A 16163-nucleotide genomic window follows, 5' to 3' on the forward strand; every position below is an offset into this window, starting at 1 on the left:
AAAATTTATCACCAGTTTGTGACAGCTTTGATGTGACAAACAATTAAATATTCAAGAGGTCGTACATTAATGAGAACTAATTGACTGAATATATTTTTAATTAAACAAATCAAATCAAATTTAATTTTTGATCAGTTACTATTCATATTAGTTGCCTTGATTCTAATTTTTGAAATATATATTTGCATTTATTAATTCAAGGCCGAATGTTTCTTCTAGCCTGGGGAAAGTTACACATTGCACATATCTTCTACAGCAGCAGTCCCCAATCTTTCTGTCTCGGTGACCTGGACCAACGCAGGGGTTTGTGTAAATGGCAGGCACACAAACACGTGCACAGCTCCATTGGTGCAAGGGGTGGTCTAACACACCCCTTACTTGTGCAAATGGAGCTTTGTGTGCGAGTGGAGGGCATTAGCATGTGAGGCTCCACTTGCATGCGTGGAGGATACTTGCGCTCATGCACAATGCTCCACTCGCATGAGTGGAGAATGGAGAATGCTGACAAATGAAGCTTTGCATGTGAGTACTGTCCATTCACATGAATGGAGCTTTGTGCACAAGCACAAGCGCCCTCTGCTCATGAGAGTGGAGATTCGCACACAAACTTGCCCATCGCTCACACAGCCCAATTTCAAATGGGCTGTGGCCCAGTAGTGGGCTGCTGTCCAGGGGTGGGGGACCCCTAGTCTATGGATTCAACCACTATCACACATCTTTACCTATAGGCTTGAAACTAGTTTTGTTGTTATTTGTTTTGTTTTGTTGTAGTTGTTGTTTTAATTTACACAATTAAGCTCCAACACAGTCATTATTTCCATGAAGTCAAAACTTAAAAATGCTCACTTGGCCAGTGTATCTGTTTTGATGAGATAATTAAAGTATGACCTTTTCAACTGTTCTGTAATTATCTGGAAATTTGAAGGCGTGATCTTCAAGTCAGATAAATTATTGATTATCAAATGAAACAGCAACTAGAAAGAAAAGTTCAAGTACAGCAGCAATTTATGAAATAAAACACTAAAAGGTGCCACATTAAGCATCTCACAACTCCTAGTCCAATGTAATACACAAATCACAAGCATACCAATCTATATACTGGATACTGAAGGACCCAAAACATCTGTGATGTTGAATTAAAGGAGCTGGAATAGAGAAGGTTAAATGTAGTCATACTATCAGCCTTCAAATATTAGAAAGGCCATGTTTTGTAAAATTAGGCAAACCTTCAATATGCCTCAAGAACTTTCAGAAACCTAAATCTGCCCCTTGAAGTGAAGAATAAAATAATTCAATCCATCCTTAAAAGGGAAACATTCAAATCAATCCATTAATTTATTAAATAAATATAATTACTGAGCTAAATGTTTCCATCTGCCATTCTTGGTGACATCATAAAATTTTTCCTCTATCCTGTGTAAGCCTTGAGATTGACAAGGTACAAAAAATGATTGTCTCATTTTGGTCTGTAATGGTATAAGGACACAAATATAATAATATTTATATAGATCAATAAACATTACATAAATCAGGGGAAAAAATCTCAAGAATAATTTCTTTCTTCTGATTCTTTATAGCTCATCTGAGGATTGCAGTATATGATTCCTACACATGGAATATATCCCAATTTCCAGGTAGATAATCCCAGATAAGAGGATGGAGAAAGAGTTATGTGTAGCCAGACAACAAACCAAGGTAGCAAAATCTGATTTAGTGTACACCAGTGTTTCTCAACCTCAGTGCCTTTAAGATGGGTGGACTTCAACTCCCCACGCTGGCTAGGGACTTCTGGGAGTTGAAGTCTATCCGTCTTAAAGGTGAAATGATTGAGGAACACTGGTGTACACCATCTTATGGCACTGATTTATGAACTTTCACTAAAGTTTAGGTACATAGTAACAGCAGGTAGTCCTTGATTCATGACTATAATTGGAAACCTGTTTGTAAGTAGTTGCAGTAATAAATTGAGGCATCAATCTGATCAGACCTGTTTTTCTGACATTTTTCATGGTGGTCATTAAGAGAATCACATGATCATTAAACAAATGGTATGGTCATTAAGTAAACATATTCTTCCAAAAGTGGGCAAAAAAGTCACAAATCGTGTTCCCATGACCTCAGAATGCTACAACCAGTTGTAAAGGCACCCAAAATCTAGTCATGAGATCAAAGAGGAGGGGAAGCAACATTTTACAATACCTGGAAGTACATTATGGGCCATAATGTACCTGTTCTGAGACCACTGTAACAAATGGTCATAAGTTGAGGACTACCTGAATTCATCCATGACTTAAGTTGTTCTTAAGTTTTTTTTAAAAAATCTTTACAATCACTGGAATAGAAATAGATTATGAAGAAGTAAGGATCACTCACAGGTAGCTTGTGGTTAAAGCCTTTTACTCGAATGGCCAAGCCATGCTCTTTAGCCATCACTTTATATTCCAGCTGAGCAACATCAGCTTCGTATGCTGGTTCAGCAAGGTTATGGCTGAGGATGCTTACAAAAATATCAAAAAGCACCATGCTAGGTGAGGGGAAAAAATGAAGTGAATTAACATAAGTTGAAGTGGCAGAGCTGTCGTGTCTTCACGTTTTACAGAGAAAGAGAAAAGAGGCTGTTCTGAGACTAAAATTACAGATTGTCATTTCCATGGGTTAATTTCCCTTCGACACGATCTGTTTGGGAGAGTTAAACTGCAGTAACAGATGATCCAGCCATTTCCAAAAATTACAGACATTTTTACATTTACGAGCTTTTCCTCTCTCAAAAATACTGTATACTGAGTGAATTTAAGATATAGAAACAATTAACCTTACCTTTATGAATTTGGAGTGGTGGCTTCACTTCAAAAAAGATTCAAATGAACCCCTTTAAACTTCTTCAGAGAAAAAAAAAGACTATGCAAGAAAACTGAGAGGAGTCTTTGGTAAGTTCTGCAGTTCAAAACTTCTCTCAACCTTCTTTTGCAGCATTGGTCAAAGGCTGTGATGGAATTCAGCCAGTTCACACCTATTCAGCATAACTGGTAGCTAATTTTTTGTTGTTGCCCAGGCCCAGAATGGACTTCCAGAAGCAGCATCCACACAGAAAACTGGTTGTTCACATATTTGAATTCCATCACTGGTCAAAGGACTTTCAGGTTGGATGACTTTGGCAAATGCCATAGGATCTCTGTGCCTAAAGTTGCAATTTTAATACTTGCTGAGGTTCTTCCAGATCAGCACAAAGTGAATCACAAAGTCTGCATTGGAGCTAGAAAACGTGGAATCTTTTCCTGATTGCTTGGTAAAGATCCTTTCTGAGTAGGGAACTTTGGAAAGTGCTGAGGACAATCCCAAAGCCATGCAGCCTGAAGCTCCCTTTCCATGTGCTGAAACAACTTCAGCTATCAAATCTTTGGGGAACATCTACTCTAGAAAATGTAGACTGGTCCTAAGGTAGAGCTGCAAGGAGCCTTCTAACCACAGAATTCTGGTTCAAGGACTTTGCTTAATCAAAGTGAATCTAAATCACTTCATACAAGGCTGTATATGTATTATTGTAGCCTAACAGTAACAGTGAAATCTCTTATTATTTTTTAAAAAAACTAATGCAACCAATCAATTAACGAAATGCTTACTTCAATGCAGACTGTAATATTATTGGTGATACCAGGTAAAAACAGATAAATCCTGAAGAAAAATGAATAAATTGGAAAAGCAGTAAGAATATCAAAATCATACTGTATATATACATACATCTATATTTTTAAAGAGTCACTGAAATCTCTCCTACACCGGTTGAGGGTTGTTCAGTTAAACATCACAATTGTATTCTTTCTGAAACCATTACTTTTATGTGGTAACCATGCTTGAAGATCCTCATTCCCAGGATGATGATGATTAGAATTAGAATTCAAATAGCAGAGTTGGAAGGGAACTTGTAGGTCATCTAGTCCAACCCCTTGCCCAAGCAGGAGTCCCTACACCATTTCTGACAGTTGCCAGTCCAGCCTCTTCTTGAAAGCCTCCAGTGATGAAGCACCAACAACATCTGAAGGCAGTCTGTTCCATTGGTTGATTGTTTTCACTGCCAGGAAATTTCTCCTTATTTCTAGGTTGAATCTCTCCTTGATCAGTTTCCATCTATTATTCCTTGCCTGGCCTTCAGGTGCTTTGGAAAATAGGTTGACCCCCTCTTCTCTGTGACAGCCCCTCAAATATTGGAACACTGCTATCATGTCTCCCCTGGTGCTTGTCTTCACTAGACTAGCCATGCCCAGTTCCTGTAACCGTTCTTCATCTGTTTTAGCCTACAGTCCCCTAATCATCTGTTTTTGTTCTTCTCTGCACTTTTTCTAGAGTCTCAACATTTTTTGATAGTGTGGAGACCAAAATTGGTTGCATAATCATTATCATCATCATATCAATGTGTGTGTGAGAGAGAGAAAGAGAGAGAGAGGGGGAGAGGGAAAGACATAGAGAAAGGAAGACAGAGACCCATAAACAACTTTCCCTATGCCCAACGTTGCCCCCAGTAGTAAACACTAACCAATGAGTTAACAATGATTGTTAACAGAAGGTTTTAATTTCAATTGGGCAAAGGGTTGTTTCTGGCCTTTAGTGAATGCACTTTAAATATGTCAGTTTTTTGGGTAGATTTTCCTTAAATCACCTTCTTGTTTAGCATTTATCCTAAGCTCGTTTCACCTCTGTTTCCCCAAAGGATTCATTGAGAAGAGATTTTCCATGACAAAGAGCTCTCCAAAGTTCTGATTGTTTTGAGCAGTTAAAGAACATTAATACCTTGACAAGATATCTTCTCCATAGATCTATTCTAAGATGTATGATTCAGTTGTATTTATACAATTTACCTTTGGGCACACCAAATTTATTGTCTTCCTTGTACCATAGACACCCTTCCTGTGTGTTTATTATTTTGGTAGGATATTCTGGAGCATGCATACTTGCTTCTTTCACAGAGAAATCTGTGGCTAAAATAGGAGACAAAAGTGGCAAATTTCTATACTGAAGACAATATTTATTCATGGTCTTGGTCTGCCTGCTTCATCAGATCTTCATAAGCTTTGTATGAATCTCTGGACATACAAACAACAAAACTTCCTAAAGTTTTGATTACAATTGTCAAAATCCAGGCATAATTTCCTAGCATTTTTAGGCAAAAACATTAAAAACCTGAGGCTTAGATTAGTTGAAAAAAAAACTTTAAAAAATAATCCTTGTCCCATAAACCTAGAGGTGATAGCACTAAGGGAAGAAAAAGAAATCTTGGCTTATGTATCCAAGTCTATTACAGGTATTTGTTATTTGTTATATTTATAGTCCTTGCTCCCCAAAAGATATTAGTGCTACCAATGTGTACCTTAGTGGGTTAATGGTTTAACCCAGTGCAATAATAAGAACACTTTTTAATTGAATAGGACTGTTTTGTTGTAGTACTAACCTATATATTTATTTTCTTGTGGCAGATGTAAATCTGGATTCAGAGGGAAATCAGTGTTCCACAAGTTGCTCCAATATGGGTCAATGTCTGTGAATGTAACACAATTCATAATGAATGCCTTAGTAGAGAATACTTCAAGATAAATATTAGCCTTTGATTCATTGGTGCAGAGAATCTAGCTTAAGCTAGGCTCTAGTGAGCTCTAATTTTCTTAATTTTAATTCTATAAGCCTTCTAAATCATGCATTCAATCCTCCCCATCCTCTGGAGGACAGCTAGAATCTTTTAATACCAGAAACACCACAGGAAAAGAAGAAAACTATCGATTTTATGTTTCCCAAATGTCTAACTTTTATGGCATCTTCGTTTCATCTGAGTTCATGATTTAATCATAATTTGTGACTTTTGTTCCTGTGTTTACTTACTCTTGAACCCTTGATTCTTGGATTGGCTGACTACTCGACTCAGCACCCTGGCTTATGGATCTTATTTGGATCACTCTCTTGGTGCTTAAACTTCAAACTGACTTATTCCGATAAGCTCTCTTTGCACAGACTCTGATTTATGATATTGTCTACTGTTATCTGCTTAACACCACAGAAACTGTGTCCACATATGAATGTTTGCAAACTGAGAGAGGACATAGTTGGCATGGCCAATGCCACAAGACAGCAAGAGCTATCAAGCTCCATGTCATATGAATAAAATGAAAAGCCTGAATTCTGAAGAGAAATCCTTGTAACTAAACAATTCATATGGAGGTTAATGCAACATTTTGCACCATTAATGACATTTTTTGCTCTGAGATGTTTTGAAGCAGATTTTTACAAACCAGTAATAACACAAATGGCCACTTTACCTAACACACAGTATTGTGTCCCAAACCACTTTTCTTTCTTGGTGCATTCTCCCTCGTGGGAAGGAGATAAGAGAAAGATGTTTACTTTTTCAGGAGTGAGATGATTAAGGGCATCAGCAATGATCTGCAAATATAAAAGATAAAAGAACAAATCAATGTATTCTCTGTTAGTCAATTTTCATAAAAGTTGCCTCTTTGTTCTTAAGCTACTTTTTTAATGCCATGACATAAGAATTATTATGGGGGATGGAGGATGGGATATTATCAACCCATTGAAACTCACAGGCTAATTGGTTAGGAACCTTGTTGTATTGCCTACACAACAGAAAAGAAAATCTCATTATTGCCCCTAGACCTACACTTTAAAGAAGCTTCATTGCATTTTGGATCAGGAAGTGTATAGAAATATTTTCATTTCACTTATTTTTTTTCCAGACACATGTGGGCTCCACTTACTTCAGCATTATATTCAATCAGTAGTTGATCTCCTGTTAGTAGGTCTTCCTTTTCAAAGATGTGCATATTTTCACAAATATTTTCTACAAATTCAATTGGATCACTCTGGAGATATGGAAACCACAATGAAGAAATAATAAAAGTCTAATAAAGATTAGAGTTTCTTAAAACCTAGTCTTGAAACACAGCATGATTCACAAGAGTTAGATTCATTTGAATTCCATTTTCTAAAATAATGTGCCAATATTTTCAGTGTTACTGCTGGCATAATGGAAATACCTGTTCCTGGAAACAAAATTCATTAGCTTCAATCTTCTGAATCTCTTCCCATATTCTGCAAAAGAAAAAGTTGTGACCATTATCACGTGGAACAGCTCTCAAACCATCTTGGTATCCTTGAAATGTTTGGAGTACAATTTCCAACGTTCTCAACAATATTTGTAGTAGTTGCACTATTCTTGGACCTTAAATCTACACATCAGAAAGATACAGGTAGTCCTTGACTTACGCCCACAGTTGAGCCCAAACTTTTTGTTGCTAAGTGAGACAGTTGTTAAGTGAATTTTGCCCCATTTTATGATCTTTCTTGCCACCATTGTTAAGAGAATCACTGCAGTTGTTAAGATACTAACATGGTTGTTAAGTGAATCTGGCTTCCCCATTGACTTTGCTAGTCAGAAGGTCACCAAAGGGAATCACATGATCCTGGGACACTGCAATTGTCATAAATATGCACCAGTTGTCATGTGTCCGAATTTTGATCATGTGACCATGGGGATGCTGCAATGGTTGTAAGTGTGAAAAATGGTCATAAGTCATTTTTTCAGTTCCATTATAAATGTGAATAGTCACTAAATGAATGGTTGTAACTCAAGGACTACCTGTATACAGACTGGGTCTACACTATTATTCATACCTTTGAATTAGCAGGCGATGGAAAATCATATAGGAAGTGTGAGTTTTTAATAAACAAAAATTAAAACCTGCTTTTCATGACTACAGAATAAAAACATCTTCATTCTGGGTGCACTGAATATGCATGAGGGGTTATCATGGCAGACTCCAGTCTTGACCAATGAATGTTTAATTGATTGCCTGTACAAGTCTCACATGTTAAGACTGACTCATGGATTCTCCAAAGTTATGAGCTCTTCAAATAAATCATAATTAATTAATCGATTAATCAGGTGAACAACCTGTCTCCAGATGTTGTGAATGCTCCAACACTGGACATTTTTAAGAGACTGGACAGCCATTTGTCTGAAATAGTATAGGGTTTTCTGCCTGAGTAGGGGGTTGGACTAAAAGACCTCCAGGATCCCTTCCAACTATTATTATTATTATTATTATTATTATTATTATTATTATTATTATTATTATTATTATTATTATTATCTTTTATTCATTAGACATGAACCACAGTCAACTGAACATTCAAATTGACTGGTGCTGATAGTTGACATGGGTTGCTGCCAGCATCCTAGGTATCAACCAGGTACCTCCTTAAAAGGTAAGATGTTCCGAGTAGTGTACTTTTTTGTAGCATTGCTGGAGTTATTGCAGGAAGCTGCAGTTTCTTGATGTATTTTGCAAAGTTTTTGGACATCATTCCCAGTGCCCCGATGACAATGGGTATCACTGTTACACATTTCATCCATAATCGTGCAGTTTTGATGGCCAGGTCGCGATATTTCATAATTTTTTCCAGTTCTTTTTCTTTGACTCTGGCATCTCCTGGTACAGCGATATCAATCAGCTGTACGCTTTGGTTCTCTATGACTGCAATATCTGGCATGTTGTGTTCCAAATGGCGATCTGTCTGTATACGGAAGTCCCACAAGATCTTCACCCTCTCATTCTCGACAACTTTTTCCACCCTATGTTCCCATGACTTATAATTTTTGTTGTTGTTATAATTATTATTATATTTGCATATTCTTTGAATTACCAAATTGGGATTCACAACCAGCTCTTGTATTTTACATACTAAGATTTGCTACAATTATATTTGGCTAGATATACGAACCAGAAGCCAAAGAAATGCCCAAATTTTGAGCACTATGAAATTTCCCCCACATTTCCCAGTCCCAGATAATATAGCAGTTGGTTTGGGGAGCTAAGTTCTAACAGAACGTGTATCAGAACCATGACATATTGATGATCCCACTTGTTTTAAACACAGATAGTTCTCGTTTTATGACCACAATTGGGACCAGAATTTGCAAGGCAGTTGCTGAGTGAGTCAGGTCTGATTTTATGACTTTTAACCAGGGTGGCTAAGGAATCACTGCAGCTGTTAATTTAATCACAGAGCAATTAAGTGACTCCAGCTTCCCCTGTGTGACTTAGCTTTCAGAAGCCAGCAGGGATGAGCACAAATAATGATCACATGACCCCAGGATGCTGCCATTGTTGTAAATGCATGTTGGTTGCCAAGACTGAATTTTGATCATTTGACTGGGGGGATGTTATAATAATAATAATAAAGTTGGAAGGTACCTTGGAGGTTATCTAGTCCAACCCCCTGCTCAGCCAGGAAACCCTATACCATTTCAGACAAATGGCTGTCCAGTCTCTTCTTAAAAACTTCCAGTGTTGGAGCATTCACAGCTTTTGGAGGCAGGTCTTTCCACTGGTTAATTGTTCTAACTGTCAGGAAATTTCTCCTTAGTTCTAGGTTGCTTCTCTCTTTGGTTAGTTTCCATCCATTGCTTTATGACAGTCGTACATGCTAGGACCAGTCCTAAGTCATTTTTTTCAATGTCTTTGCAACATCAAATGATGTTACTAGATGAATGGTGGTGAGTTGAGGACTACATGTATTCTTCCTATCTGTCACTTTTTAGAGTATGAGAAACAGAAACATATATTATGGTTCTGAACAGATGACTAACACCTATCCCAAAGGTGCTTTTTCAAATAGCAACTGGACTTTGTTTTTCCTTGAAGACATTTGCTTTCCTTCAGTTGAACTGAAGAATCTAATTGGATGAGAAGTGAAATGTCTTCAGGTAAAAAACAAAATCCGGCTGCTTTTTGAAAAAGCATCTTTGGGACAACCATGACATGGATGACTGCGAATCTCCATAGACATGACTAACACTTATCAAATAAAAAATCACTTTTGTTGGAAGGAATGCCTTTTAGAGGTCTATTCTATGTTAATATGAAACCTTATACAGTTATTTACATAGCATTGTTTATTACTGCTGTCAAAGAGATTATACTGCACATTTCAAACACTGTTACTGCATATATTGTATATGTTGATTTGATTTGAAGATTAATATATTTAATATGTATGGTACTCTTAAACTCTTTGTTTACAGCATCAGTTACAATATGTACTGAAAATATATTAAATATAAAATAAGAAATGACTAACAAAGTCATAACATTCATATATATATATATATATATATATATATATATATATATATATATATATATATATATATATATATATATATATATATATATATATATATATATATATATATATATATATATATATATATATATAAAATATACCTTTTTTCTGGTCCATTTTTTTGCAACATCTTTAAATACTGAAATATAAGATGAATAACCTGAAGATAAAGAAATGGATTCAGTTATTTTTGAGCTGCATTCGACTACAAAGAAAGGCAGCATTCACAATTAATAAACCATTCACAAATAATCCTCCAGACAAACAAAAAAAAGTATTATTTTGTTTCTTTAGCCCCACCTTCTAACAATTTCTGATATCTTATGTTATGGCATTCTCAGTCAGAAATTATCTTCTCCATTGATCCATAGCACACATGGATTAAGAATCTTTTATCTGAGATTTTAGATGCTTTTAGTATGGTAGCCCCCCAAAAGTCCTTGTTTGCTTTGATGACATGCCCAACCATGCTTTAATTCCAAAATTGGAAAAGAAAAATATTTTTTCTGCAGGATTATTGCCTGCAACCCCATGGGATTTCATGAATTCATTTATGGCTCCAGCAGATCATAAGTATATAGACTATTGATGAAGATATATAGTATGCTATAGAGAATCTATTACCCAGAACTGATTTCAAAAGAATTGTCCATTTCTTCTCCTTCATTACTGACAAATATCTCTAAATCTCCAGCAAACACTGTAAAAATAATCTTACTCAATGATTTTCAAAAGTCAGAAAAGATGAATCTTCACTCCTTGGTTCATCCTATGTAGCACTGTCCAACACTAAGCCATTTATATATTTCTATTAAATGCATTCTATTCCTGAAAATGACAGAGCATTGGAAACATTTGGAATCTAAAGAAAAGTAATACTAATCTTCTATTCCCTTTTCAAGTTGTCATTGGACTTTATGGAATTTACAATACAATAGTATACACTGGAATAATAATAGTAATAACAATAACAATTGACCTCATAGAAATATTTAAAGCCTTCATCTGTCAAAGTCACTGAAATGCTGAAGATGGAATAAGTAGAGTTTTGTTCAAATCCTGTCTCACCATTTCCTCCATATAAGGCAAGAGCCCAAAACCTATTATAAAAGTAAAGCCGTGATTAAAGTAAGTAAATAAACAAATATTAGAACTGTAAACAGCGAACATTAACTAAACATTTAATCTGGTTATAATTCTAAAAGTGGGCTCTTGCAAAGTAGGTTTTCAAAAATATAAATATTATAAACAATATTGCATGGCCTTTAATATTCTCAAAAAGATACTTATATTAAGTGTTTGGTAATATTTATTTATTTATTTATTTATTTATTTATTTATTTATTTATTTATTTATTTATTTATTTATTTATTTATTTATTTATTTATTTATTTGGACTTATATGCCGCCCTATCTCCCGAAGGACTCAGGGTGGCTAACAACAATAAAATACAAATAGGATACAAATATTAAGAAAAAATTAAACTATACTATATGCATGTACATTTAACAAATTGTTTAATCAGTATACAGTCTTTCTAATCAACTAAAAAGTAATACATTTTCAAGAAGCGTTGCTTAATAACTGCAGGAGGGTCAGGGTTAGGGTTAGGATTAGGGTTAGAAACATGGTCTCAATCTTGTGACACCCATAACTGTTTTACTTTGGGACAATATTTCCCCCTCTTAAATGACAACGTGTAGATGAAGTAGCTAAAGTTCTTTGTAGAATTCTGATCTCTTGCAGTGGGCTTTGAAATTAGCTTGAAAATTGTAATGCAATAATAATAGTAAAAAAAAACTTTGGACGTACTTCTTTCTAAGAATGGAGAGCACGCTTCCACTACCTTCATGTCCTATCAGCCAAGAGATATAATGCAGTGGCTTCACCCTAAAAGTTTTGGGAAAAACATTAAACATGAACTTATTTTAAAACAGCTTGATTAGAAGGATAGATGTTTCTTTTATTTTTTGAAAAAAAAAACTGTATTACTTTTCTGTATATTCAGAAAATACTGCATTATTTCAGATTGGAAATTCACCTGGAAGTCAAGTGGAGGGAAAGAGCTAAAATTCTAGTCTGTTCTGTTAATCAGTGCTATGTTAGGGAGGATTAACACTAACATTAAAAGTGGTGTCATTTGTTACAATTCAAAAGTAAAATAAAATACAGATAGTCCTCAACTTAGACCACAACTGAGCCCAAAATTTCCACTGCTAGGTAAGGCAGTTGTTAAGTGATTTGTGCCCCATTTTATGACATTTTTGCCACAGTTGTTAAGCAAATTGCTGCAGTTTTTAAGTGAAGAATACAGTTAAGTGAATCTGACTTCCTCCGTTGATTTTGCTTGTCCAAAGCTACCTGGGAAGGTTACAAATGCTGATCACATGGCCCTGGGACAGTGCAACTGTCATAAATACATGCCAGTTGCCAAGGGCCCAAATTCTGATCACGTGACCATGGGGATGCTGCCACAGTTGTAAGTGTGAAAAATGGTCACAAATAACATTTTTTTCAATGCCATTGTAACTTTGGTAACTAAATGAATGGCTGTGTGTCAAGTGCTACTTGTAGACACATTCAAAGTTATCATTAATAAAAAGTAAAAGTCAGGAGATTAGGTTTGATTATTGGATAAAGTATATAAGGAGAACATGATGGTCTCATTTATCAGGTCGATGCCTCTTTGGAAATGTTTTAAGTACTCATGTGGTAATAACAATGTTCTGTTGTTCCACAGCAATTTTGTGCCCCCCCCCCTCCCAGAGCCATTGACAATGCCAAGAGGACATTGTAAAGGTTCTACCGTACTTCAGAGGCATCTGGACTGTGGGCATAGAAACATATATTGTATTTGAAAGCTTCAGCTCTTTGGAAGTTTTCTAATGTTGCCACCAAATGGTTATTTTTAATCTGAAGGAGACCATTATTAAATACCTAGGGATTGTTTAAGATTTCAGGCTTGGTTTGCCATTGCCTCCTTCACAGACCTGAGAGAGGGAGTGAGTGGCTGAAGGTCACCCAGCTGGTTTCATGCCTGAGGTTGGACTAGAACTCATGGCCTCCAGATTTCTAGCCTGGTGCCTTAACCACAGTACCAAGCTGGCTCTACATGTGGATTAATCCTGTGTAAAGGCTTCTTTGAGATGACTAGAGAGGAAACCTCCTTGGCAGCAATGCAGAAGTGACTTGCATTGTACGAATTTTTTTTAAAAAATTAAATGCTGATTAAATACAAATACACTCTTATGTTGAAATAAATGGCTGTCCTACTCTCTAGAGTGTGGCCTGTGGGATACCATTCAGAAACAACACATGGTTCTTAGTCCACAAAGCTTACTCTGATGCACAAATGCCATAGGTCATCCTTGACCTCATTCCAGAATGGATGTGATTCCTAATGTGAACTATCACCTCTCCCTTCACATTAGATTTATTCAAAGCCTTGAATGATGCAACTGCATCTACTCATTTATCTCAATGCATTAGGAAGAAAGACTGTTTAGAAACAAGAAGTCATATTAAACATCAGAAGTATCATGAAACAAAGGCCTTCAGATAAGAAGGCAATGACAATTACATCTGTATAATTTCCGAGTAAAGAATATAGACATGTTCATATAAGTCAACAGGATTTGAACTTAAGAGACACTTAATTTATAGAGACTAATAAAACTATTAGTTCATACAATAATATGGAAAAGGAGCTAACATTCATGGGGTGTTCTAATCAAAAACAGGAGGCATCTGTCAGTTCTCCTTGCAGGAATTAAGTAGGGCTGCTCATTTTTTACAAAATACCTTCTTAATATCTTATGATATCTCCACTTATTCTCTTGCCCTTTCCCAAATCATGTTTCCCAATGCATATAATTGCCCTTCAGAGACAGTTGATTAATGGTTTGATTTTGAGTTTATTTATCTGTTATTTATTCACTGCATTTAAAATGAACTGGATATTCATTTCACTGGGACCATGCGTCCTTAAATCCTGCTCATTTTGCATTGGTCGGTGACTAATAAAGAACTGAACTCAGCTATTCATTATTGCTTTGTATGCGCAGGTTGGGGAATAGAAAGACTCAAGACAATAGAAAATAATAATCTTAATTATGTGATGGATGCAGATCTGACTCCTCGTAATATATAAATGGAAGATTGTACAAATTCCACTCCTTACTTGTAATTCTTTTCCTGTGTGGGAAGAGCCCAACAGATGTTCAAAGAATGTATTTCTTTCACTGGAATAACTGAAACAGGATAAAGAGGTTAATATCATGTTTTCAAAATTTGAAAAATTGGGTAAGAATAATGGGAAAGGCTGTAGGGGAAAGAAATGGTAACTAGGGTATGAAAGGTCTTTGGAGAACTCTTACTTCCTAAGAACATTATGACAAGGTGAAGACCAAGCCTTATATTTATTAGACAATGAGGACCTCCAAGGAATTTGTTTTGCTCTATTAACTATTGAAGTTGTACCTCCTTGATTTATTTATTGGCCATGCACCAGCTGCTTTTAAATTAAGGCATCACCAAAGACTTGATCTGAAGAGGGTATAATATTTTGGTTGACTACTGAACTTGAGGAATTTGTTTCATTTTCCCCCCCTTCACACCTGACTTTTTTCTTTTTCTAGTTTGCTTAAGGCAGGATTCATCTCTGTTTTCAAATGGCTCTAAATGCTATAGGAGATAGGATAAAATATAAATCACATAACTAAATATTTCAAGTTCTTCTAAAAAGTACCATCACCACAATGTATTCCTTTGTAAAATAACAGCAATATGTCTCACTTCCCCTAAACCAGGGTATCTATAATCTAAGTCCAAGAGACACACATGGTCTCCAAACTCTGAGTGTACTGTAGCTTCTGGAATGACTTGAAAAGTTACTTCCAAATTATTATTTGTGATGCACAGAACGTGAACTTTGTAGACCCCTGCACTGTAACACCTTTGCTTTGTAAGCTCTTCTGGTTACCACTTAGTTTGCTGGTCCAATGCAAAATGCTAGTTATCAGTTATAAAACCCTTTATGGCATAGGGTTGGGCTACCTCAAGCACTGCATCTCTCTTATTATTTCTACCCATTCTGCATGATTTAACAGAGGAACTTGCTTTATATTTCATCCATTAAGCTATGCATCTGATGGATGCCAGGATGCATGCCTTGTTTCTCATAAGGCCTGCCCATTAATATACCAACTCTAAGATTTGGATTGTCCCAACTCTGCAGCCCTTTAAACATTATTTTAAAAGTTAACTTTTCCACTAACCACTGGGATAAATCAGTGATGCATCCATTATATATATATATATATATATATATATATATATATATATATATATATATATATATATATATATATATATATGTAGATCTAGAGTCTCGGGTTTCTTCCCGCGTTCCTTTCATCTTCAGAAAGTTGTGGCGACGTTTCGACGAAATCCCATCCGTCATCATCAGGCCGGAGTGTTCCTCCGGCCTGATGATGACGGATGGGATTTCGTCGAAACGTCGCCACAACTTTCTGAAGATGAAAGGAACGCGGGAAGAAACCCGAGACTCTAGATCTACACATACAGACACCCGCGAGAATCTACGAAAACATATATATATATATATATATATATATATATATATATATATATATATATATATATATATATATATATATATATATATATATATTGTTTATTTTGGCTGTGATATGTGTTTTCCCTTATTACACAATGTCTTTTTTCATTGACATTGCATGTTTAGATACTGTTTTTAACTGTACACTGCCCATAATTGGTTTTGGGTTGGGGCAGCATTATGAATCAAATTATAAACAAACAAAGAAATAAGCTGTGATTTGGAATGTAAGAAAAGGAAAGAATACAAACGAACAAAGAAATTAAACAAAAAAATTAAATATGCTATGTGACTATAAAAAGAGAAAAAGGAAAGATTGTAAGTGATGCTTTGGT

The 16163-nt window shown here is 35.7% G+C and overlaps 1 protein-coding gene across 1 annotated transcript in view; it reads right to left on the reverse strand.

Moving 5' to 3' along the window:
- The window catches only part of LOC310638974 (nardilysin-like), a gene marked incomplete at both ends in the record, with an annotated part of 55456 nt that overhangs the window by 14317 nt on the left and 24976 nt on the right, over positions 1-16163 (reverse strand). The window contains 12 exons of the mRNA XM_083360335.1: positions 847-974; positions 2374-2524; positions 3621-3672; positions 4854-4973; positions 5444-5530; positions 6303-6426; positions 6759-6863; positions 7038-7092; positions 10290-10348; positions 11168-11288; positions 12003-12080; positions 14371-14440. Of these exons, the coding sequence (XP_083216461.1) occupies positions 847-974; positions 2374-2524; positions 3621-3672; positions 4854-4973; positions 5444-5530; positions 6303-6426; positions 6759-6863; positions 7038-7092; positions 10290-10348; positions 11168-11288; positions 12003-12080; positions 14371-14440 (1150 nt within the window). The remainder of the gene's footprint in view (positions 1-846; positions 975-2373; positions 2525-3620; positions 3673-4853; positions 4974-5443; positions 5531-6302; positions 6427-6758; positions 6864-7037; positions 7093-10289; positions 10349-11167; positions 11289-12002; positions 12081-14370; positions 14441-16163) is intronic.

This window comes from Vipera ursinii (genome assembly GCF_947247035.1).
Source record: "Vipera ursinii genome assembly, chromosome: 3".
Taxonomy (NCBI): domain Eukaryota; kingdom Metazoa; phylum Chordata; class Lepidosauria; order Squamata; family Viperidae; genus Vipera; species Vipera ursinii.